Raw genomic sequence first — 26,899 nt, forward strand, 5'->3', positions numbered from 1 at the left:
TTATGACTATTGAATGCAGTTTGAGAAAGGGGTAAGGCACAGATCTCCTCTGCCTTGAAGGTGGTTGGGGCGAAGTTAAAGTAAACATGTGCTGCGCTGTTTCTTGGGTCACTTATTACTTCCCTTATTACTTGCAACAGAATTTCAAATCCACTCCCAAACTGCTTAGAAACTGCCTCCTAAAGCCAAACTCTACCATTTTTTTTTATATAATTAAAAAACCTTTATTAGCACCGTTCAGAGCTGACATAGCAAGGTGCCTACATCCCGGCGGGCCGGCATTGCAATATGATACATTCTTTACCGAAGGCGGTGAGGGAAGGAACACACCAAGCCGCCTCCAACCTTATCGGGCCGGCCGCGTCAGGTGGGCAAACATTATAGTCGGCAATCAACAAAGGTCTCAAACAGGTACCATTGAACATTTAAGTAAAACAACCACAATAATATTGCCATCGTTCGCCTATCATGCCCAAGTGTTGCCAATTCCGTGTTTAGATCTTTTCTGCCACCCAAGCATATCTGTCCAGTGTGTATAGTCAAAAAACCCCAAGAAAGCATTGCAGTCAATGCGCCCCGATCCCTAGGGAATCCTCTGTCCCGCAGTGCCCTTCCACGTCTCGTGTAGTGTCTTCTTACTGGCGGAGGTCGGAGACCGTGTCAATGGTGTCGGTATGTTCCAAGAGTTAGGCTTGGAGAGGTGGCTAAATATCTTGTGGGCGAGAGGCGGGTGGCATAAGTTCAGCATAGGTGTGTACTTGTTCCTGGCAATATATGAGGTCGTTCAGCCAGTCTTTAAATTTGGGGGCACGGCCTCTTCCCCATCTGCAGGCAATTCGTTTCGCCAGAAGGAGAGCCAAGGAGCCGTATCGCCGTATCTTGGCAGGGAGCAGTTCAGTGTAACCTAGAAGAGTAGTGAGAAGGTCACCGGGCACGTGTGCACCTGTCATTTTGTCTAAAGCGTAGAGGACTTCACTCCAATATTCACAGACAGGCGGGCAGTCCCAGGCCAAATGCCCGAAGTCAGCGCCCTCCGCATCTATCGCATAGGTCGTTGTCTCACAAGAGGTGTAGGCGAGCCGGCGTGTAATACAGTCAGTGAATGTATTTGTAATGTATAAGGCGTAGCTTACTGTTGGCAGAGATATCGCCAGTCTAGCGGCAGCAGAAGGACCACTGTTCAGTCGTGAGAGGGTGCCCCAGTTTCTCCTCCCATCTGCACTTGGTTGGAGTAGGGTGGTCCTCCCGTTCCTTTTGGGTAGTGCGATAGAGCAGTGAGACTACATGCTCAGGGGAGGTCTGCTGTAAGAGAGTGTGAAGAGGAAGCATAACAAGAGGTTCTAGCGGGAAGCATTGGGTGAGGGTCCGCATATCTTGTCTGAGTCTCACGTAATAAAATCGCTCCAGGGGAGTGGGGGACGTGGTGTCGAAGAATTCCTCGCTGGTGTAGAACTTCCTGTGTGTGTATAGTTGACCCCAGGTGAGGCAGGACAGCCTGCGCAGCATGCGGGGGCAACCCCCCTCCTGTGTGACCGGTAGATCGTGTCGCCCCTGTAATGGCGCTAGTGGCGAGTAGAGTAGGGAGCATTGGAGTCTATGCTCCAGATCTCGCCAGGCACTGGTGGTGTATTGTACAGTGGTGGAGGCTAGGTGTCTGGGGGCTGCGGGAGTGCTTAGGTACGCTGTGCAAGGTTTAGGGGCCATGTATCCATCTTCTATCGCTAAGTGAGGCATGTAAGGGGGGGTGCATCCAGTAAGCCGCGAAGTGAGCCTTTGCACACGTGAAATAGAGCCCTATGTCAGGGACTTCGAATCCTCCGGCGCCAAAAGGACGCGTGAGGACATCCCATGCCAGTCTGGGTTGCTTTCCACCCCACACCAGATGGATCAGCTGGGTTTTAATGCTTTTAAAAAGTTTCGGCTAGGAGCATGAGGGATATTGGTGAAAAGGTAGAGCAATTTAGGCAGTATAACCATTTTGATCAAAGACACTCTGGCAGCTATGGAGAGGTGCAGCGCAATCCATATGGTGATCTTATCAGACAGGAGGTCTAGTGTTCGCCCATAATTGGAGCGCATCAGCTCATCACGGCAGCGGGAGACATTGATACCGAGGTATGTGATCATGTCCGCACACCATGCAAGGGGGTAGTCAGATTCAAACCGTGTGGTGGAGTCTGTAAGAGGGTATATCTGGGATTTCCCCCAATTCATGTTGACCCCGGAGAGTTGGCCAAATAGGATGAGTAGGCGGAGAATGGGGTTGAGGCTGATGGCGGGATCTCGCAGATACAACGTAAGGTCGTCTGCGTACAAAGAGATCAGTATCTGCCTCTCTGGATAGATCAATGCATATTCACGGAAATGTTGTCTGACTTTGGCCACTAGAGGCTCAATTGCTATGGCAAAGACGATGGGTGAGACGGGGCACCCTGGCGGGTGCCTCGTGCTATCATGAAGGGAGACGACTGAACGCCATTAACCATTACTCTAGCTTGTAAACCCGAGTATAACTGGTTTATCCAGGCCAGGAAGGGAGCAGGGAATCCCATGTGTTGTAGGACAAAGGCGAGATAATCCCATTCCAGGGAATCGAACGCCTTAGTGGCATCAAGGAATATAGCCGCAGCATTCATGTCGGGGTCAATGTCCTGGAGTAACGCAAACAACGTGCGCAGATTATGAGAGGTGCCTCTGGTGGGTACCAAGCCGGATTGGTCAGGGAGCATGAGGGCCGTCATGAGGGGACTGATGCGATTGGTGATTAACTTAGCCAAGATTTTTGCGTCAACATTTATTAAGGAGAGAGGCCTGTACGAATTGCAGTATGTGGGCGATTTACCCTGTTTAGGTAGGAAGATGATACGCGCCTCACGCATAGATGGGGGGAGGGAATATACCAGTTTCACGAGCCTCCTCATAGACGTGCCTCAGCACCAGGATGAGTAAATGGTGGAATGTTTTATAAAATTCGTCCGAAAGGCCGTCCGGCCCCTGCGCTTTTCCATATAGCAATTGCATTATGGCTGATATAATTTCTTCATCCTCGTGATGCTCCAGAAGAAATTCCCTCTGTCCATCACCCAGCCAGGCAATCGCGATGTCATCAAAGAAGGGGGTAAAGTCCGCTGGATGAGTCTCATGAGTCTTATACAGACATTTGTAAAACCTGCGGAAGTTCTCTACAATATCAGACGTGTTTCTATGCAATTGGCCGTCCTCATCTTCAATTTCAAGGACTATGTTTGAGAATTGTGGAGGACGAATTAAGGACGCAAGTGCTTTTCCCGGTCTGTCCCCCTCCCTATATTGGCATGCTCTACGATACTTCCCTTTGAATCTACACTCACTCTCAGCGGTCTCCTGATATTCATTGAGTACACTACGCAGCCGAGCCTGTAACTCAGGTGTAGGGGCCGTTTGTATCTTGGCTTCAATGTGTTTGAGGTCTGCCTCCAATCGACGTAGAGTGGATCGGATGTCTCTCAAGATTCCCCCGCTCTTTGCAATGCACAGTCCTCGAATGGTAACTTTAAATGCTTCCCACACCGTGGAGTATTGCGACACCGAATTCTCATTCCGAGGGAAAAAATCGGTGACCTCCTGTTCCAGTTCCTGTTTGAATACTGGGTCGATCAGGGACAGCGGGTTGAGGCGCCAGGCCAAGAAGGGCGAGTCCTCATGCGGGGTAGTGAGAGTGATGAGTACTGGGAAGCGATTGGAGTATGTACGGGGGAGATGGAAAGCATGCGTTAACCAGGGGATGAGGCCCTTGGTGACGAACCAGACCTCTATCCTTGACCAGGAGGAGCGGGCTGTGGTGTAACAGGTACCCTCTTGCATCAGTGGGTGCAGATGGCACCAGGCGTCTATCAGCTCATGATCAGTAACAATCATTTTCAGGGTGGAATGTAAGTTGGAATAGTGATGTGGTTGTGGGTGTGAGCGGTCCAGCGTGGGGTTAACTGCAACATTAAAGTCACCTCCCCAAATCAAGTGAGTAGATCCAATTTCTAGGATCTTGCCCCAGAGTACCCGGAGAAATTCCGGGTCATCAGTGTTAGGCCCAAATGTAAAGGATTGAGCGGCTAGCCTGCCCCAGAGGATAGTGTAGCGGCCCTGTTTATCTACGAGGGAGCCTATGGGGGTGTATGGAAGGGATTTTTTTACAAGGATACATGTGCCCCGGGCGTATGATGAATAGGATGAAAAGCATGCATAACTTGCCCAGCGAGAGGCGAACATGGAGGGGGTGGCAGAGTTGAAATGTGTCTCCTGCAGCATCGCGCAATGGACATTATGGCGGTCTAAATAAGATAGTATGTGTCAGCGTTTGCGGGACTCTCCTAGGCCACGTACATTCCAAGTGAGGAAGTGATATGCGGGGGGTCTAGAACAGTCAGTCATGGCAGTGGCTTAAGTTGCGCATTCTTGGGCGTGGATATGGTCCGATATGCCGTCGATATCTAGGCGTGCAAGTGGTTAACAGAACAGTGGCGTGTTGCGGGTCATGAGGGCTTAGTCCTCTCAAACAGGTGTGCAAAAAAAAAAACCTCCCCCCCCCCCCCCCCCCCCTCCCACATCAGCAGCCCAATCTTGCCATGGTCCACGTCCCTCCCCTTAATGTCATGTTCCCAACTGGGGAAATTGGCCTAAATGGCAACATAACTTTCTATAGAACGATAACAATGGTAAGGGTTCACCTGATAGGTGGAGTCCAGAGGGCGACAAGAGTCTTCCTCGCTGTAGCGAGGGCGTTCGGGCTGTCATATGGCTGTTCATCTCGTTCCGGTTACTGGTGCAGTCGTCAGGCCAGGTAGAGTTCTTCAGCGAGATGGTAGAAAAACAGGATGCAACAGGTAACATTGTGCAGGCCAAGGTTGTGAGATGTGGGCAGGTAGCAGCTGATCCGAGGTCTCCGGATCAGAGTGGGCGGAGTCAAGAGTTTTAATCATCAGGGGGCCATCGGTGGTCGCGCATAGCCAGGGGGGCACTCTGCCCCGTCGCTGCCTCGCACAGTCAGCAATGGAATCCAAAAAGTCTCCTATGTACTTTACGCCTGGCCCACTTCCGGAGGGCGAAGTCCATCCCAAAAGCAGAGCAGCATCTGTTCATTCAATGTCTGAAGTATCACCCTCACCGGCAGGGCAGCGGGGTGGGGAGGAATGGCTCGTGACTGGCTTCGGCAGAGTCTTAATGAAGTCCTGCGCATGTTGCGCGGTGTTAAAGAAATGGTGTTTTCCTTGGTGCGTAACCTTGAGGCGGGCGGGGAATAGCATTGCGTAGGGTAGGTTGAGTTGATGTAATTTCTTCTTTAAGTGGAGAAACTTCCGCCTCTGTTCTTGAACCGCCATAGTGAAGTCAGGATATATCGAAATGTTCATCCCCTCAAAGCGGAGTTGACCGTGCTCCCTTGAAAGGCGGAGGGCTGTGTCCCGGTAATTAAGTACCTTGGGTATTGCGGGGCGTGGCGCCAGGAACTGGGCGAGCCGCCAGCGAACGATGAGCCCGCTCAACCGCCAAAACTGGCGAAAAGGCCTCCCTCCCAAACAGCGTAATGAGGAGGCGTTCAATGTATTCCTCCATCTTGCTGGTAGCTGTGTAGCTGTCGATTTCGGCACTCCTAGGATACGGAGGTTGTTTCGCCTGGACCGGGATTCTAAGTCTTCATTTTTGGCCGCTATAACTTTTAGGACCCGCTCCATTTCCAGTGTGCGAGTTGTAGTTGTGGTGGAGGTATCCTCAAAGTCCGAAATGCGTCGCTCCGCCTCCGTCAGTCGGTCCTCATGTTTGTCAACTCTATGCGTGACGCCATCTAGTCTAGCATTCATGGCGTCCATTTTGGATTCTATGGAAGTCAGGCTGGACTGCATGACTAGTAACGGGTCTTTTAGGTCCGCAGTAGAGGGTGCTGGGGCCTCTGCCTGGTCATCTTCGAGCTCCGTCTGGGAGCGGGTGGTCTTCCGCGCCTCAAAGTTAAGCTTCAGCTGGCACCCATCCGGTATCCCCATGGCGACAGGAGATTAGGTTTGTCACAGAAGGAAAGGCCAGAGGGCTGTCGTCCAGTGCTTGCAGGGGCGGTAAGGAGCTCGCAGGGCGGTGGCGCAAACCACAGCTGGAGTGTCTGATCCAGGAGGTGTACCCCCTGGGCTGCGCGCTCCCCGCACCGCGCTCTCGGTAAGCGCTGCGGCAGAAGGGTCGGTCCCGTGGTCTTGGAAAGCGGCTGACTCTTATAGTACGTGCCAGGGCCCGTGGAAACGCCCGGGGAGCGTTCCCACGTTGTGGTATACACTGTCAGCCACGGCCTCACCAGCGTCTTTTATGGTTCCCTCCCAGCGGTCAGGAAAACCCGCGGTCGCCACCGCCGGACCCCCTAGGACGAGCAGCGATGCAGGGTCACCAGGCCTCCCTATGTCCGGAGAGTCCACACTCCTAGGGCTTAATGCGCTGTAGAGGGGGCAGGGGGGGCACAACGGATACTAGTTTAGTGTTCAATATCCCGTCCCCACCGACGCAACCACTCGCGGCAGCTTCAGTGCGTGCCAGCCAGTCCGGGGAGCAATTTACCTCAGGGGGGGGAGCAGCAGGACAGGGTGTCACGCAGGCCCGCAGGATCACAGTGGCGGAGCGAGTTCGCTCCCCATGTAGCGTGTTTGTGTTGGGCGCGAGTCCTGGCCCAGGAGCCCGAGTCTCGTTGATCTCAGAGGCCACATGGGGGGGGGGTGCCGTTAAATGGTGTTAATGTCCTGCCGGGAGTGGAGCCTGGGCATTTTCCAACAGCGATCTGCACCTTCGCCGCACCAGTTTTCCAGCAGCTATGTAGCGTTGTGTGGGCGCCGCCGGGGCAGCAGGTTGGCGGAGCCCGGCCGAGCCCCGCAGGGCCACCAAACAATTTCCGGTCCAACCACAGCAGAGCGGCGCTAGGCATGCACCGCGGTCGCCGCCACACGGGGGGGTCAGCCGGCTCAGGGGATCACCCAGCGCTCACCTCCTCATCGCCGCACCAGCGTCTCCGGGTCTCCAGCAAGTCCGTCCGCCGGCTGCACTCCACCACGGAGGCCCGCAGGGCCGCGGCGTTCCAGTCTAGCGAACACAGGCACGGAGCCGACACAGGGGAGAGGGGGGGCGTCGTCCGCAGCCCCTCACACAGAGTGCGGCACGGCTCTTCACACAGGCGTCTCCCGCGATGGTGCGATCCCAGGCAATCCGCCCCAACCGCTCTCCTCAGCACTGCCCGGCACAGCTCAGCCGACTCGCGCCGCTGCCATTTTGTGAGCTGCGGTCACGGAGGTCAGATGAAGATTTCTGGGGCTCACCAAGCAGGTATTTCCTCGCCTTTGGTCGTAGTATGCAGCTGCACTATTCCGATATTCAAATTTCTCCTATTAGAGCTTTAATCCTACGAGATGACGAGGCTAATTAACGGATCATAACCCGAACAGCAAGAGCCTCACGCAAGTGCGGCCATCTTGCTCGGCACCCACTAGCGCCCCCTCCTAAAGCCAAACTCTACGCGGATTTGGACAAGTGAGCCCTGCCTTGGTAAATTAAACCGTGCCGATGGATCCCTAAAATTTTGTTTATTATTTTATGCGCTTTTCCTCTTAATATTTCAACTCCACACATCAGAAGGGGTATGTTTAGCAGCCATTACTTGCATGAGTGGTTGGAGGGACAGGCCTTTTAAAGAGTTCTGTAGTGAAGAGAAAGTAGCAGAAAGGGTATTTGTTCTTCTTTGACTTGCCAAGCTCTGGGTGTTAAATGAGCCTTTAGAATCAAAAATCACCCCCAAGGATTTATATTCGGACACAGTTTCTAGAGCTGACCATTCTATATAATATATAGGTGGGGAAAATCTTCCCCTGATACTAGCATGATTTTTGTTTTATTAAGATTAACTCTGATTTGAGCCAGTTGAAACTCCTGCAGTATTATTGATAGCGTATTTCCTCAAACGTTTAAGTTTAGCCTTCTTCAGCCCCGTTCCCCTGGCACCTCCTACCCCAGCCTCAACTTTTTCGACCTTCTCTCTCCGTTCCCTTAGGCATAAGAAACCCGAATAGTTTAAATGTGAAAGTCTGAGTTGTGGTCTTCTTGTTTATGTGCAGTTACTCCAGCATTGTGACAATGAAGCCTAAGTAATGGTCAAGCTTTTGGAACATTCTCCCTCTGTAACCTTTTATCTCTTCTCTACTTTTAGAAAGGAACCTATAAAATTGAATATTATGTTTGTCAGAGTTTTTAATAAGTGTTTTTCAAGCTCCTCATTCAGGCACTGTTTCCTTTGTAATTTTTTTATGTAAATGAATTTCTGTGAAAATGGGATAAACATGAACGTCTGTTGTGATTGTGTATAATATATGTCTTAATAACTGGCTCCTTTCAACTTTGAGAGAAATTTGTGGAAAGTAAAATTTAAAGATATATTGGAGTTATACATGTGGGTAGGCTTTAATAATAATAAATGGGGCTCCTAACAGATGTACATTTTTATTTTTTTATGCCTCCTTTTTATTTATTTTTAGGTTGGGCTTTGGATAGATGCTGGAAGCAGATATGAAAACCAGATGAACAATGGAACTGCACACTTTCTCGAGCACATGGCTTTCAAGGTGAGCACTACAACTGTACGCTGCAGAAGACTTTGACCTGCTCGTGGATAAACTTCATCCTCATTGGGGGTGGGTTGGGGGGGGGGGTCCTCTACAGTCCCCATTTTATGTTCACACACATCCATTGATAATTGCAGTTATTTTACCCAGTAATAAAAACTCAGTGATAATGATTGTAATACAGTGTTTATGATGGGCTTTATCAAATGTTGAAAGACAGATTGGATAACATCCTGTGATTTTCAGGTAACCCATGTATTTCTGTTGCAGTTTATTTACTAATTGAGCTATTTTACTATTGTAATCTGCGAAAGTCTTGTCTTGACTCGTCAATCACCTCTGCCCTTGAGTCTTCAGTGTTCTCTGGGGGCAGGGGTTGACTGTGCCTTTCTGTCCCGCCACCAGTTCCTCATTTGGTTCCATACATGTATCCCAGTATACCAAGAAAACCACCAGCAGTCACTGGTAACAAAGCATCTCCCTCATGTATGTTATTACCATTTTATTAACCTCCAAGCTCATAAGCTGTGTGAGTAAACCTCAAACACCCTAATAAATCTTTCCTCTTACCTTCATTGTGAGTATTGCTGACATACACTCCATCACAGTCTGTTCCCTCTACCTTTTGTATATTGACAGATTCTTCAGTATCACACTGCAAGTTTTTAGTACTCTCAAACCATGTTTTTTTACTTGTTACTTGTGAGCTACCTGTTTTGTATATTAGCAGACTGGTAAACAGTGATGGCTTCTGCTAAGTGCCACTAAGCCAGAACTCCAGAGAACTTACCCATTTTACTACTTGTTGAAAAGCTGCTTGTTCACAAATACAATAAAAGTCTGCACCAGTCCTTTCTAATAATTGTAGAAAATAAGTCCGTGCTTAGCCTCTTTAAGGACTCACTAAGTCTGTACTCTAAAATATTGACGGAGGCTACCAGAACTCCTCTGAAGTAATTGCATTCAATAGGCTCGTCAATCCTTGAAAGCAATTGCAACTTTGTCTTTCCAAGTATAGTGAAAGCAGCGCTTTCTCTCTGTTCTTCCATCCTAATCCTCAACGCTGGTAGTTTTTTTTTTTTACAGTTTTACACGTACATCATATACACATGTCCTCTTACTCTCCATTGTTATAAGGAAAATATTCTCTACTATTTGAGCCTCCCCTTATGAATGAATTTGTTGGCCTGTCCTTGAACGATTTCAAATTCACTACTAACCCTTTTCATACATTGTGCCGAAAACTGAACATGATATTCTAAAGAAGGTTGACTAAGACATTGTATGCATATGAAATAACTGTTCATCCCCTACTTTCCATGCCTTTTCATGCAGCTCAGTGCACTTTGCTGTTCTGCATTTATCCTAAATCATTTTGCACCGTTCATATGGATGGAAACCTTTCTCCTTCTAATCATCGCTCAGTGATTTATAAAAGTGTTCAAAACAGCAAGCCAAATACTCAAATTCACATGAAAACCCGGGTTGAGGAGTGAAAACACTGCCTGTGAAAACCTGTGGCTGGAAATTTGCGCTGTCAATGTGTGGTGCTTGCTAAAGGACAGAAAATAAAAAATTGCATAAAGAAGTTTTAAATCATTAAAACGACTGTATTGGCCTGTACACGTATCCACCACTCTTTGTCTGCAATATTATTTTTCCAAACTCATAAATATGTTTACTTTTTCCTACATGAATTACTTGTACTCGTTATAAATTCATTAAGGGGTGATGCAGGAATGTATTCATGCAATTAGTGAAAATAATACAAACGGATGTACAAATGTTAAAAAGCAATATGTTGCTTTCTCTGTTGCTAAAATATTCTTTGCTCTGAAACTTAGGGCACCAAAAAGAGGTCCCAGTTAGACTTGGAACTTGAGATTGAGAACATGGGAGCCCACCTCAATGCCTACACGTCACGAGAACAGACCGTGTACTATGCAAAGGCTTTTTCTAAAGACTTACCAAGAGGTAATCAAATTTATATTAATAGATTTGTTTAATTAAAATATATATTAATCTCACATAGTACCTGGATGGTAACTAAAATATACTCATCTGCTTTATTAAAGTAATTGTGCTATTTTAGTTATTTCTGAGTTTCAGCATTGTCACTTGTTTCTGATGTCAACAGGGCCAAATGGTATGTGACCTTACTTTCTGTGGTGTTGCCCAGGAGGGTGCAAAGGGGGGGTATGATATCACTTCAGCAGCTATTGGTATTTTTTTGTTCATCAGTGTATTTGTAGCGCAGGCATTTTGTGTACCACAGTCACTAACTCTTAGACTGTGTAACAGCCGGCCATGGGAAGAAGGAAGATGAAACACTCACTTGAAGGCGTTACTTCCTCAGGGCATGTCTGAGCACAAATTCCTCTCCAGAGTCAACTAGGCACAGGAAGCATCACCAGAAAAATATTTTTTCGAAATACACAATAAAAATGTGTTTTTGCAAAATGATTAACTTTTTGCAATCCCCTCTAGCTGTAGAAATTCTAGCAGATATCACTCAGAACAGCACGTTGGGAGAAGCAGAGATCGAACGCGAGAGAGGTGTTATCCTTCGAGAAATGCAAGAAGTGGAAACAAACCTACAGGAAGTTGTTTTTGATTACCTCCATGCTACAGCCTATCACAGCACAGCACTTGGTCGAACCATCCTAGGTCCTACTGAAAACATCAAGTAAGTTTATCATATATTCTTTAAAAAGGAAAGTTGGTTCAGTTTGTTTCAAAAGGTTTGCTTTGTGTAGGATTCATACTTTTTTTGTTCTTGAATACTTGTGAAATTAAGTTGTTATCCCACAGATAAGTTACTTTTAAATTACCATCACTGTACCCCTTGTTGAAAGAAATCCATGTTATTGTTCACAACGTGGTGATGTTGGGTCACTAATCTATTCTGTAAGATTTATTCTTTGTGCTTTTAAAACAGCAGTTTTGACAAAATGAACTTGGATTTTACAAATCGAATTGCCTTATAGTTTAAAAAAAAAAAAGGAAATTATTACGCCTCATAAGACTACTTATTTTCTTTACCTGAGAATGATGATAGGTGAGTCAAATTACATTGGATTTTACATTCTCTTTAGCGGGCTCTGCATACTCGATTAAATATGTCTGGGAATGTGGGTTAATAGTTCTTAATGTAATTACCATCTCTATGTAAATCTTCCATCAGTATATTTTACTGCTGCTGATGCCAGCTTGAATTGTTTTGCCAGTTTACATCAATGGAAGAAAATACCAGTTAAAACAAACGCTTCTAGGAATATATCTCCTCCGCATCAGCTGCATTACACTGACATAGTACTACATTGACAAAACCATTACATCAATGTGATGAATCTATTAACTTGCAATGATGTCGACATGGCTCTCGAACCAAATTGCTAGAACAGGAGTTTCAGTAGTAAATTGATAGGTTGAGCTCATGGATGGTCGAGGTAAAGGCTATAATGATGTAATGGTCATTTTGATTTGGTGGCACTTGTGACAGCAGCATAACCATTCCTTGAGTGCAGAATGACGCTGAAAGTTCCAGTTCTATACACAATTGTGCCTTTTTTAGTTTCATGAGCTGCCAGTCCCATTCATCCAAATGCATACCCTTTACAGAAGTCTTAGTCCACTGTGAGTCATTGTGAGGCTCGTGAATGGTCGCATGGTGTCTCTTTACCATTTCGATCCGTAGCTGTAATTGAAGTGTTGTGTAAGTCACAAAACTGAACATCATTGGTTCTACTGAGGCGTACTCTCGGATGCAAAACCATAAAAAAGAATTGTTGTTCATGTCAAGGATTTAAAAAATCCATACCACTTTTACATCACATATTATTGTGCCATTTCAAAAGTAGAATACAAAATGAGATTGTCACTTTGTTACAGTCCTTTAAACATTCTGTCCTATTTTTTTAAGTGGTCAGGAGGCTAAAAAAACATTTTGAAGTGCTCTCTATTGTGTGATCTGTGGTTGGGGCAGTGAGCTGCTGCTGATGAAACATAATGTTCTGCCATCCCTTTCTGTACCAGAACAATCTTGCATCAATTTACTGTAGCATAGCTGCCATATGTTTTCTTTGATCTTTTGTTCTGCAAGTGTTTTGTTATTTTTTTAATTTGCCACTTTTCCCTGCACTGTTAACAGATCAATAAACCGCAATGACTTGGTGGAGTACATAACAACTCATTATAAAGGGCCCAGGATTGTTTTGGCTGCTGCTGGAGGTTAGTATTTGTGGATTAATTGTTTTATGGGCCATAGTCCTAACCAGTATTACCAAATGTGATCATAGCTCTGTTCATGTATGTTCCCACATCACTATTCTACTGACAAATTCTGGTTGAACTGTTGGCAGCTTTGTTTTATGTTTTTGTGTGATATATCGTGGCATTATGTCAGGTTATCTTTTGTGCAGTGTGTCCTAATCAAATTTGATAAATTAAAAAAGAAGCCAGCTAGGTAGAGTGATACATACTATTCACTTAAAAGTTAAAAAGAACAGTACTTCAAACCAAATCCGTTCTTCCTCTCATTTTTACGTAATGCTGTTCTGTCCATAGACAGACTAGAATAGCACAGCGTTGTTGCAGCCTTGGGGGAGACTTACTCGCAGAGCAGGCGGCCAGTGGACTTCACGCTCGAGGAGGCAGAGGGGCAGCGTCAGCATCAGCAGGCCCTCCCTCCCGCACTGAACATTTAAATTCACCTCGCGCCTCCCGCTTCGCGGGACGCGCAGCGTTGTTGCAGCCTTGGAGGAGACCTACTCGCAGAGCAGGCGGCCAGTGGACTTCACGCTCCAGGAGGCAGAGGGGCAGCGTCGGCATCAGCGGCCCCTCCCGCCCGCACTGAACATTTAAATTCACCTCGCGTCTCCCGCACCGCGGGACGCGCGCGGGCGGCGCCGGGCTAAGCCAGTGACAAGGGCGGGGCCGTCTGTGGCCGTCCGAGGCCGGAGTAGGCCGGGTCGGGCCTGCTCCCTTTCATTTTTCCATTTGGCTCTGGTACACTCGCAACAAACTCATTGATCAGATACGTTTTTAAGTGACTTCCTTTCTTTATTATTGAACACAGACTATTGTGTGGGGCCCTCTTTGTGGATTTGGATTTTTCCTGTTTCTTGCAAAGGTTGCCAGTAACATGGCCAAACCTATTGTCAATCCTAAAGGGGGTGCTGGGACATTGGATGCATATCTTAAACGGGCTGACACTGCTGTGGCCAAGGAGATAGAATTGGCAGAAAGGAGGCTATCTCTTGATCCATCTAGTAACAATATTAATATTTTGAACCATGCACCTACGATTGCTTTAATGGGGAGTTTCCAAGTCCCTATGGAAGGGTTACAAAGCTTAGACGCACCAACCAATGATGCCCATTCTAGGGTGTCAAATACAATAAATACTCCCTGCCCTCTCGTTCTTAGCCCGTTGCCTTCCCCCAGGGCCGGACTGGGAACTGAAAGCAGCCCTGGCAAATTTTGACAGACCAGCCCCTGCCCCGCGAGCGCGCGCAGCGCGCGAGCCCGACAGCTACTAGGGGGGTTTGGGGGGGTTCTCCCCCCAAGAAAATTTTGGAAAACGACAGTCCAAAACTGTGAATTTTACAACACATTTTTCATTACATATTCAAATTGTATCAACTTTCAAAGCACAGTAAATAGTAGATGATGACCTTAAAGAACATCAGGTTACCCACCCAGTCATATGTACCCATAGACATTCTTTCAGAGAGCATCAAAAATAGACACAAGTAGTGAATTAGAGAGAACAAAGTAAAAGTGAGACCAGCCCCAACATGGTGTGTAGCGAGCAAGCGCAGTGAGCAACCACTACTAGGGGGAGTGACCAGTCCAGCCCTGTCCACCACCACCACCACTGCGCAAGGCGCCCGCCCAGTGCCAAGTTACTGTGCCACCCACCACTGTATAGCCGAAGGAATGAGTCAATCTATATGCCTATAATAGAGGCTGAGACAAATTAAAGATGTCTAGCTCTTTGAGATAATACTTGTAGGAATGTCATACTTTTGGGAGGAGTCTTGCTACAAACATATTAGCATTCTACTATGTCTCTGATAGTTGCCTTAAACCCCCTCCAGCAAAACAATATTTAAAAAAAAAAGAAAAAGTCTCTAATGCCCTGTGGCAACCTGCCCCCCTCATGTGTGTGTGTGTGTATGTATGTATGTATGTATGTATGTATGTATATATATATATATATATATATATATATATATATAAAAAAAGCCCATTGTGACCTGGGGACTCTCCTCCACTGCAGACCTTAAAAGAACGCATCAAACTCAAGGTCTTTGGGGATTCTGAACTCTGACTCTAATCTGAAGAGTGATTCAGTAACTCTTGCTATGAGAACAATACAGTGATTTAAATAGACTATATGACATGCACAAAATCAAAAAGGTGAATGTTGCCTCTTTTAAATTGGTAGGCACTAAGACAAAAAGACAGAATGTGAGGAAAGACCATGCATAAAACACAGAGTAATGGTTTTTGAAGGCAGAGATGTTCATGCTTAGCAGTCTAGCAGATGCATTTTACAATGCATGTTTTGGAGAACTGCAATGCAGATACAGTACTGCCGGGCCCGGGCTCTGTAAGCTGCCGGAGCAATGAGCCAGCCATGATCTGATGGTGTGACTGAAGAAAATCTTATTTAAACCAAGTGGGTAATTACAGTCACATAATTGGTATTCCCTGCTCCCGACTGTGGGGGTGTTTATCTTTCCCACTCTGCTTCCATCATAGAACCTAGGTAATTTCCTATGAGCTTGAAAACGTACAGCTTGGGAAAAAGCTTGAATTAGGTGTAAAATAAATGAATCCATCCAGTGTTCTGTTGCTCAGTCGTTATATATGCCAATGGTCTTACATATTGTACACTAAAATGATTCTAGCACCAGAGAGGCAATTCATAAATGTAAAATGCAACCCGAGATCCAACACTTTTAAAAACAATTCATAAATGTAAAAAGCAACCTGCGGAAGAGACACATTTAGAAAATAGAAAGCTTTATTTCTTGTTTGTTTTGAGGGATTGTTGGGTTTTGAGGGATTGTGGTGCATTAACTTTTCTGTCTCCTGCTAATTTACAAACACATTCATGTATTGCGTGTTGTCTCACTCCACTCGTGATGCTGCAGGCAGCCAGTCACGCGCACTTTTAATGGCGCGAGGCGCAATGCGCATGCGGCATGATGACATCAGCCGCACCCTAAGGCACGCAGGCGCCGCGGACGATGAGACAATGCATCATTCTGCGCGTGGCGCACAATCACCTCCTCCTCCTACTGAAAATGAGGGGTAATCGGAACAAGGCCTTCTAGATGAATAGTCAGAGTCTTTCTTAATCCTTGTTGCTCCTTCCCCTAGTCTTGGTGTCTCGTCACACATAATAGCAACGCATGAAATGGGATACAGAACTGCAGGTTAGTCCGGGTCCCACCCTGACCTAGTGTATCTGCATGCGCCTGAGAAGTGTCTGTACTGTACTCTCCCATTAAATGCATTTACTTACACCCCTGCCGAGGAGAGCCCTTGGTCTCACTTTAAATTAAAGTAGTGCGGGTACTAGCTAAGGTACCTGACTATACCTGCCCATTTAAAGCACAGCTTTCTTTAGACCTTCGGTTCATGTGCCTTCAGGCTGCTTCCTGTTGGCTGGTCTAGGCCTCCCATACCCGAGACTGATGCTGCCCCCCCGGCCCCGGGCCCAGGCCCAGGCCCAGACAGTGCAGTGCTGTGGTAACCTTCTCACAATGAACCGAAGATCGTTCAAATTAGCTCTCCTTGTCCCAACCACATCAAAAAGAAAAAGACACGAAGTAAGAACCACAAAGTGCCCAGGCCCAGACCTCTAGAATGGTCCTGACCTACTGATAGGCAATAGGGACACTGCTGTCTCTTCTGGAAAGATTGGAAACCCTTCCCCTCCAGAGATGCATTCGACCCACAGTCGTGTGGATAGAAACCATGCCTGGATCAGAAACTGAAACCTCTGTTTCCCAAAAACACTTTGAACGATTTATTTTCTCTGACCTCTAGATCCGGCCTTTGTATTGCTCATCTCAACCAAGTGCTCTGAAGTGGCTGCTGGCATACATGTTATCACTGTAGAAAACGGCTTCACTAAATAAACAACTATCAGAATGAAACAACATGCACAATAGATAGCATAGCAACAACCTGAAGAAAACTGGAGGGAAGAATTAAAGATTAAGATGTGAAACAGAGGCCCAGGCGGCGGCCAGATTAACAAAAAATCGGGATGCGCTGCACAGCATTGAAAGTATGTGCAAGCAAGTTGTGAGAATCAGCCTTAGGTCACCGCCTTCCAAGCAGCAGAATCCTGTGAATGGAACACCTGTGACAGGCCGGGCCCTCCAATGTGATGTCACGAGGTCCGCGCTGGCACCAGCAGCAGAATCCTGTGGATGGAACACCTGTGACAGGCCAGGCCCTCCAATGTGATGTCATGTGGTCCGCGCTGGCACCAGCAGCAGAATCCTGTGAATGGAACACCTGTGACAGGCCGGGCACTCCAATGTGATGTCACGAGGTCCGCGCTGGCACCAGCAGCAGAATCCTGTGGATGGAACACCTGTGACAGGCCAGGCCCTCCAATGTGATGTCACGTTGTCCCCGCGAAGTTCAGAGGGGAGGCCACCGTCGCAGCATAGACAAGCAGAGGCCACATATGGGGAAGAATGTCGAGTAGGATGCGATAGTCGGAGGTTCATCGCAGGATCATTTTTGTGACTGAATAGGTGTTTGCTTTTTTCTGGAAATTCGATTAAAACTGTCTCGCCTGCTCCCTCCCCCTTACACTGCAAGACACAATCGCCCATGAACCAGTGATGATGTAGGGTGACACGTGGAAAAGTCTCTATGTGTCGTGTCCTTGGTATAAAAAGCTGGTAACCAGGCAGCTGCTGAATGCAGTTTTAAGTACTGTGATGCACATTTTTTTTCATTTCACGATACAACTTGAACTCAGTGTAAATGTTTTACATTGAGTTCAAGTTGTGTCAGGAAATGAAAACAATTGTGGTCAAGTATTTACAAATAGCCGCATCATCCGTATGCCGAATATTGCAACGCAAACTCCATTATCTCGCGATGCTGAGTAGGTATTGTTTTAAAGCAATGTAATAGCACTAATTTTAACCAAAAAGTATGGAAGGGTGAGTCAGCACTGGCGAATCTGGAAACGGGATACATTCCAAGCTCAGCAGCAGGTGCATTTGTCCACTGAGGTATTTGTGGAGCTTGTATTTAATCACTTCTCTGCTTCTGTGATACAGCAGCAGCAGGAGAATTGGCATCTTGTTCGTTTTGTCATTTTTTAGACGCATATTGTTTTTTGCTAAAAAAAACGTTACCAGCCTACACTTTGAGAGCTCTGTGAGATATGCTCAGGACGACACAGTACGGCTATAGGGTAGCTAGCGATTAAAAATCCGATCTATTGGTTCCGCAGTCGACAGATAGCTAGCCTTTTACCCCCACCACGTCCTTGCAGTGGGCCCCGATCCTTGCCGCTCTTGCCCCGCCAACTCCCCCCACATTCCTTCCTGTTCAGCTTGCCAGGCAGGTACAGCCAATGAAAAATGTATTTTTAGCACAGTAGTGCTGTGCCGCCCACCTCCCATAAATCAAATCTAGCCACCACTGGTCTGCAAACAAACAAATAACACTCACCTGCGCTGCGGGCAGCAAACAGGGGAGATTAAATTACGGGGTGCGGAATCCGGATCTCTTTCCTGGCTAGTGGCTGGCCTGTCCTGCAGTCTTCCTCTCTGGCCTCAGCATGCCTGCCTCGACCTCGCCTCAGTCACGCGCACTTCCCAATGCGCATGAGCACCACTGCAGACCCTACCCTAAAAAAACAGCGGCGCCGCGGAGGCGGTGACATATGCGTGCTGCGCGCGTCTTCATCAACAGTACAGACATGGATGGTCAGGTGACAGGAGAGGTGAGGTCAGGTGGTGGTGGTGACGTAGTGTGCAATACACAGCAAGGATGATTAGGGCCTGGCTGCCGCCTGATCAAATTGAAATGGTTTTATTTGAAATCGGCGCGGCACCGCAGCTCACAACAGGACTCTCAGACAGCCAGGGGCGACCTTATTGTGCTTAATGTACTGCTGTACGCACTGTGTGTTCTGTTGTTGGGGCCGATTTCAAATCGGCCCCCTGTCACGAAACCGGCCCCCACCCCATCCAGCCTACCGGGGGATTGCCCGGTGCCCGGAGTGACCAGTCCGGCCCTGCCTTCCCCACCTAATACACGCACTAGGCAGGCACGGGTTGAGCATGTTACTAGAGGTAAAGAGCAACAAAGGAAGCGGAAGGCAGATGGTGTTATTAAGGGTAGCAAACCACACCCCAAACAAGCGAGGAAAAGTAATTCTACTATTGGCCCGAGTTCTCAAGTAGAAAGTTATTCGACCCAGGCCAACCAACCCAAGTCTCATGCAGAGGGCGTCCAAACGACTTCCACATCAGGTAACCCCATTGTGGGTGACCAAATGCTTAGATTTTTGAGGATTATAGAGGAGTGCCTCAAGGTTCTCATTATTCCTGTTATGGAAAAACTTGAGCTAATTGATTACAGACTATTAGCCTTGGAAAGACAGGTACTAAACCAACAGGGATCTTTGATAGAGACAAAATTGACAGCCACACGTCTTGATAGTGCTCCTACCCATTTACCAATAGTTACTAGCTTGAATGTTGGTGGGCATGCATTGAGTGAACAGGTAGCAGGTCAGACAAAAATTGCATCACATATTCCAACTACTGTACAAGGTACTACTTCTGGTTGTGGAGGGTTCGGGGGAAGTCCCAATGGTATCCATCATACTCCCCAGAAACATATTAAATTTCATCCCACCCCTGAGGCTTGCCCATACTCTATTATCCTGGCCAATGTCCCTAAAACAATGGACAGTAAAGAGGAACATTGGTCATCACTTAAAAATAAAGCTTTACATTTCTTGAATACTAGAACAGTGTTGGGGGACAACCTTTATAACAACTTTAAGATGGTTCGAAGGGTGGATTGGGTGGGAGACTCTAAGAAGGATATGGCGGGAGAATGTGTTGTTCACTTTGCATCCCCACAATTGGTTGATCATATCCTAAGACAGGCGGGCTCTTTGAGGATACACCAAGATCGTATTAATATCCTGCCTCTAGGGTATTTTTACCCTCCATGCCCTAAAGCTGTCACTAGAGGGAGAGATCATGCTTCTCGTCTCGATCCTCATGTTAGATTTATCCCAGTAAGTAACAGATCTGAGGTGTTGAGTTCATTAGATTGTAACGATTGACTTGTCAATCGTCAAGATCTAGGTCCGCTAGGCACTCCTCCGCCAAATTTTTCTGGAGCGAATGCAGCATCTGGTGGAGGTCTACACGGTGAAATCTGCCTAGTGCCCATGGACATAGCCCAGAAAAGTGGACCTGCCAACACCAATAATCATGTACAAGAGGCCTCTCAAATTGGGTATCAAGTTACAGGAGACTTGCAGGAAGTTATATTACCTGCCACCCAAGGTAGGGACGACGATAATGTTTTTTCGTCTCTAGTTTCTTGGAATGTGGCAGGGCTTAGGTCTAAAGTTGCGTCATCTGAGTGGTCCAAGTTCCTTGAAAACAGGGATATCATATTATTGCAGGAAACTTGGTCGACTGCTTTAGATTATAGACCTGGTTACCTCAGCTTTTATGTACCCGCTGTCCAGAGTCTCCATGGAAGAGCTAAGGGGGGACTCTTAACCTGGATTAAACAAGATAGCGGGTATAATGTGACTCAATTGGCTTCAAACAGTAATGATATTTTACTTATTCTTGTCCAGTGCCCTGGACAAAAGGATCTTTTTGTTTTTAACATCTATGCTAGAGGGCTGTCGGGGGGGGGGGTAAACCCTCAAAAACTGTGGAGGAGTTGGACCTGCTTCTTGACATGTATTGTAGCAAGGGTGATGTCATAGTAGCGGGTGATTTTAATTGCTGCTTTGAACCTTTGGACACTAATGATATCGATCTCACTTTAGAAGAGGATTGTACCTGGAATATTCCCCATCTGACACTTTCACCAATAAAAAAAATTGACTGAGGCTGTATTCCAGCTTAAGGTATTGTGTATTGGACAAGGGCTTCGTGCAATAAATGGCAGATCAGCCTCCGACAAACATGGGGCATTTACGTTTAACAATGGACTACGTAAAAGCCGCATTGATTATATACTTACCAATAAAGAACATTGGCCTAGCATTAAGGATATGTTAGTGGTGGAAAGGGTGGAAAGTGACCATGACCCCCTACTACTATCATTTAAATTATTTAAGATTAATTGTCAGGAGGTCTCTGCTAGGAAGGTGGAGATTGTCCAATCTAACGATTCAAGGCATGCTAAATGGGTCAACTGTCTAAGGAATGAGAGGCAGATTTTAACTATTAGGAATTTAATTATTAAAGCTACTGACGCCTTACAAAACTGTATTGCTCAGAAGGAAGATATGGGAAATGCAAATACTATCCATACAAACTTTTTTTAATCAACTTAGCGTCTTTTTTATTAAACAGACTCATGCTAAACCCAATAGGCCTCCCAGAAAGGAGGACCAATGGTATGGGAAAACATGCAGGATTGCATATCAGACCTTGTCAGAAGCAGTCAAAACCAAGGACATTGTTTGCATTAGGAATGCTCGTGCATCTTACAAAAAAGCTCAATACGATGCTAAACGAGCTTGGGACAAGGAATATTGGAGGGACCTCCACTCTGCCAGTAAACAACGTTCAATGTGCTCCTTTTGGGACATGGTCAGGTGGGGTAGGGGTACAAAAAGCAATGAACCTACCAACTTTGTGCCACCTAACTTGTGGGTTTCGCATTATGCATCTCAGTTTGCCTCTGTAGATGCTTATGAGGGGAGTTGTACAGCAATTATTTCTCCATTTATGGATATAACTCCTCTGGTTTTTTATTTAAATGAGGTGTGTAAGGTATTGAATTCTATCCCTAGAGGTAGAGCACCAGGTTTAGATTTGGTTCCGGCTGACCTGTTTATGTATGACAAGGAACTTTGGGCACCTTACATTTTGTGCCTAGCTAACTGCATATCCAACGGTTCACCCATACCTAATACCTGGAAGGGCGCCCAGATCATTCCGGTCTTTAAAAAGGGAGAGCGCTCTGATCCAGGCAATTATAGGACCATAAGCCTGATCGACTCTATACAGAAGGTGGTAGCTAGGCTTGTCTTATTAAGAATTCAAGGGTGGATTGAGGAGGAGGAAGTCCTATCACCACTCCAGGCAGGCTTTCGCAGCCACACAAGTACCATAGACCAGGTATTTAGGTTTTTGTTAATTTACTGGCGGGTGGTTCAGTTGGGTGAGGGTATGTTATTTGCAGCTTTTGTTGATCTTAAATCAGCTTTTGATTTAGTCCCTCGAGCAAAAATGTGGTCAGTTTTTAAAGATCAAGGCATGCCTATAGATATTTGAACTTTTTAATGAAATTACATGAGGATAATTTTGCCCAAGTCAGATGGAATCAATCAGGCAGCGTCACAGATACATTTCCAGTTGCTAGGGGAGTACGCCAAGGGTGCGTCTTAGCCCCGACTCTTTTTTTCCTTATACATCAACAGAGTGATCAACTATTTTCAGGAAACTCCTACTGATGCTCCAAAATTGGATGGTAAGTTGATTCCCCTGTTGATGTTTGCAGATGATACTCTTTTAATTTCCAAGACCCAACAGGGCCTACAAAAAGCCATAGACGTGTTTGAAGTCTTCTGTAAAAACCATGGGCTTATCGTAAATGTAACCAAAACGAAATTTATGGTCCTGCACAAGTCCAAACACGTTAGAGGGACTGTTGTGATGGATGGAATTAAATTAGAGCAGACTAAGGTTTTCTCATACTTGGGTATCACCCTCGCGTCGAAGTTGGAATGGAAACCGCATATAGATCAAGTGATAATAAAGCATGCACAGCTAACGGGTGCATTAACAAAAGAGCTACACCTGTCTCACACTAGACCCATGATACCAGCCCTTAAAATATATGATGCCAAGATAGGTTCGGCAATTCTTTATGGGGCAGAACTGTGGGGCTATAGTAATCTTACCCAGTTGACTAGGGCCCAAAACAAGTTTTTGCGTATAATTACTGGCCTTCCTACATCCACTCCTCTTATTCCCCTTTATTACGACCTGGGGGTCTTGCGTTTAGAGGATATTGCACGATATAGACCAGTGGCTTACTGGAGGCGGCTCTGGGTTACCCCTGAACTTTCTGAGTACGCCCGGGCTTTCCTGGACGTTAGGGGGGCTGACAAGGCACATAAGATCTTATGGATGAGGGAGGTCAGGTTACTTTACTGTGCTATGGGCTTAGCAAGTTTATGGGAAGAGCCCACAGCACACATTTTTCCCCCCAGTAATTTTTTTAAAGATTTATATTGGCGGGTGGTTTCAGAAAGAAGATTTGGATCAAGCATTGGCCCGTCCTTAACCTCGGATTATTTGGCACTCAAGGACAGGCCCTTGTTTGAAAACTATTGGGACTGTATTACAGTTGTGGAGGCCAGAAAGCGATACCACCAATTCAGGGTGGGCACCCTTCCTATTAATTCTTTTGTTGCCAAATGGCGTAAAGATCTAATCCCTGATTGTCCCTTTTGCCCAGCACTACGGGAAAATATTGCGCACATTTTATTTATTTGTCCGGAGTATAAAATTCCAAGGCGAGTCTGGCTCAAACCAATTTGTGTTTTATTGGGCTTTCGGACAGGTGTTGAGGCTTTGCGGTGTCTTAAAACAAATACTTCCCAATCTGTGACTATTGGCGTTGCAAAATTTCCCCACTGGATTTGGATTATTTGTGCATATAAATTACGCCTCATTTGATTATTTGGTTACTTTTTAACACTTTTTATGATTCCTAACATTGTGATATTTATTTATTAATGTCGCTGCTATGTACGTCACATTTTCAATTTATGATGAGATTTAGGTCCTTCTTCTTCTTCTTTTTTGTATCCCTCTTTTAAAATTGTTCAATATTTTTATGTTGTCTTTTATGATGAAAATCGAAATAAAGACTTGAAATTGAAAAAAATTGACTAGAATAATTCCGTTTTTTTGTCTTAAGGTGTGTCCCACAATGAGCTTCTTGATTTAGCAAAGTATCACTTTGGCAACTTGCCCTCTACATGCGAAGGAGAAACACCAGCCCTGCCTCCCTGCAGGTTCACAGGTAGTGAGGTAAGTTGAAGGTTGTGAGCTAAAATTTATCTCTTCTTCAATTTTGGTGCAGAATAGGGCTGGGTGAGGAAAGAATCCCTCTTGTGTCAGTTGAAAACTCATTTTTAAGACTTTTGTTTGCTAAATTAACACAGAACTTGAGTATTTTGAGATTTTTAGGGATACCATATCTAGGTGTCAGAAGCACTTGTGTACTGTAGGTAGAGCAGGTTACAGAAAAACAAGGTTCAGTAGATCAGAAAATAAGGGGTTATGTTTCAGAGTAGGACTTTGTTCCTTGAGCTACTGAACAGTAAAATGCAGCAAGGTTTTCATGCTTTCCACAATGAGTTGATGACAGAATGTGAATAATACTCACCATTGGGCATTCTGAAAGCATGATTGGATTACATGACTCAGTTGCTCCGCAAGCTGATTCCTAATTTGGAGATTGTATGTATTAGATCAGGGAGAGTAGCACTTGGGGGCTCCGAGCAGTCTTCAGTTGGACCAGAGCAGCTGTTTTCTGAATCTGTGGTTTTGAGTTACTTTTTAAATTCAAAATTGAAAATCAGTTAGAGCAAGTCTGGTCTGGAGCCTGTCATTCCATAACTTAACATCCTAGAACACAGTGCTTTTTCAGTGTTCCTGCTGAAGAAAAACAGTGTTTGATAAGTTGAGGGCTTTTGATGGGTTCTGCATTGTGGATGACGCAGCAGAATTGAAATAAAATCTCAGCCGTAATGGGTTTTTGTGTGCCTTTATAATCTGACCTGCTCCATGAAACACTGTCCTGACCTGCCGAGCACTCTGATATGCCAGAAGGCAGGCATTTCCACCTCTTGGTGAGAGATGGTCTGAAGGCTCTGACAGTGTGCTATTTGTTTCTTTTGGGGTAGTAGGGTTTAAACTTTCAGTCTGGGAGAGTAGAGCCTTGCAGTCTTATTTCTGGTTAAGTTATTTGAATGAGGGGTGACTATATTTAGAAAAGCTAAGGGATTTAGTGCATGATATAGAGAGGTGAGATGCCTTTCGAGTTCATATGACCCAGGATTGAATGTGTGAGTGATTGATGGACATTCATGTTGATGTACGGAAAAGAAAGTATCTGAAGAAGTGGATATTGTTTGCCAATACCTTTAGGTTAAGCTGAATATTGGACTTGGATGGCTGTGTAGCATGGATCCCTCAGAAACTCCAGCTTAGAAAGGCAAGTAAGTGGGTGAAAGGAAATTGTCTCTGGAGGGATCTATTTAGACAATTGTGATGTGACCCAATCAAGCGCTTCTCCCCGTTCCACCCGTGCTAGAAGGGCCTGGTGATTGACAGTGTTGAAAGATACTGAAAGCTGTGGAATGACTGGGATGTTTTTTTATTAAATGTATTTTATTCATTGAATTTATAGAGTTAAGACATACCTTCTAAGGGGATAGGTCCTTGGTTACCAGTTAGTTACACCTTTCGGAATTGAGAATGATGTGGTATCTTGCATGTAATCTTGACTTTAAGGGAGGCTGGGATGACTGAAGACATCAGTTGTTGGAGGATGGAAGAAGGGGTCAACAGATGGATAAGATGGATTCAAAACCTATTCTAGTGAAACGAATACAGAAAACAGGCATGTACATGGGACAGATGTATAAATCTATGTTCTCCTGGTCCAATTGAGCTCAGAAATTCTGAAAGACTCTAAGTACCTGAAAAAGTAGGTCTATTAGTAGGAGGCAACCATGTCCATGTTATAATTGCTTAGAGAGTATGTATTTTTGTTGGGATGTTTTCTCACTTCGGAGTCCACATGTAAGCCGAGGGACTTTGTACATCTCCTAAGGTGGGGTGGAAGGGAAGCTATTGAGGTGCAGGGCTGAGGGAAACTTTCTTTTAGTGTTTGTGTTTGCCAGTGAAGAGGGCAAGGATGTTTTGGGAAAGTTGAGTTTGAGGTAGGTAAACGAAAACCAGGATTAGATGCAAGACAGATAGGCTGTCAGTCATTGCGTATCATTGGCTAATGACACTCTTAATTACAGTTGAATGATAATGGCATAGTAGTTCACTGAGATTCTGTGGCTTGTGAGTAAGGCATTGTTTAAAACCTGAAAGGTGACTGTTTCTGATCCCTACCAATGGGGCTGTAGTTGTATGGTGACTGTGGGTGAGTGAGGCATAACCGATGTTGCTTAAGAAACTAAGAAGGTAGTTTATTATTTAAGAAAATAATTATGGCAAGGTCAGGAGAAAGATCATTCTAGGAAGACTATGTTTAAAAAAAAAAAAGAAAAGAAAACATTTGTTGGGCTTTTTCTCACTGGGGAAAGCTCAGATTTACATGCACAAGACTATCACCTCCTATATATTTTTGGGAGAATATTTAATATAATATAGCCTATGGAGGATCTTAAGTTGAATCAGTTGTAGCCTTAATTTAATGGCTACCTCTCTCGGGTGCATTAGTGCCTCCTACCAGTCAGTCATCCATTTCCCCCATTGTGGTTTCCCATTGGGCCCTCAAGTTCTTCAATTTATCCAATAATTAATGTCTTGTAGGTCCATGAGACCGCTTTATTCGCTATTTCCCCCTGGAGTAATCTCCCTTCTAGGGGTGCATATTCAGGAATATCACCCATGTTTAGCCTCTCCACCCACCATGCATGGTGTAGTTGTAGATATTTGAACTGCTGGGTGTCACTTAACTGGTATTCGCGTTGGAGAGAGCAGAAGGGGATTAAGGATCCCTCCTCCAGGAGGTCTCCCAGTCTGGATGTCCCTATTGTGTCCCAGGTCTTAAGTCCCAGCAGTTTCCCAGTTTCAGGCTGGCGTGTTCCCTCCCACAGTGGAGTTTCTCAGGTAAGTCTTTTGCCCCGCTCCCATCCAGGCCTCTATTGTCCTCTGGGGTGCCGGCAGTAATTGTCTACCCCCCCCCCCCCCTTGCCACCGTAGATGTAATGGAGAAATGTATGGTCTTGGAATTGTAGCCTCTCTAGCGCATATATGTTGTAAGATCAG

The 26,899-nt window shown here is 45.7% G+C and overlaps 1 protein-coding gene across 1 annotated transcript in view; it reads left to right on the forward strand.

Moving 5' to 3' along the window:
* Window positions 1–26,899, forward strand: part of PMPCB (peptidase, mitochondrial processing subunit beta) — a 266,044-nt gene that overhangs the window by 92,052 nt on the left and 147,093 nt on the right. Inside the window, exons 3-7 of the mRNA XM_085654026.1 lie at window positions 8,526–8,612; window positions 10,457–10,586; window positions 11,100–11,298; window positions 12,763–12,842; window positions 23,805–23,917. Coding sequence (XP_085510152.1) covers window positions 8,526–8,612; window positions 10,457–10,586; window positions 11,100–11,298; window positions 12,763–12,842; window positions 23,805–23,917 — 609 coding nt within the window. The remainder of the gene's footprint in view (window positions 1–8,525; window positions 8,613–10,456; window positions 10,587–11,099; window positions 11,299–12,762; window positions 12,843–23,804; window positions 23,918–26,899) is intronic.

The sequence above is a fragment of the Triturus cristatus genome, chromosome 4_1, assembly GCF_964204655.1.
Source record: "Triturus cristatus chromosome 4_1, aTriCri1.1, whole genome shotgun sequence".
Lineage (NCBI taxonomy): Eukaryota > Metazoa > Chordata > Amphibia > Caudata > Salamandridae > Triturus > Triturus cristatus.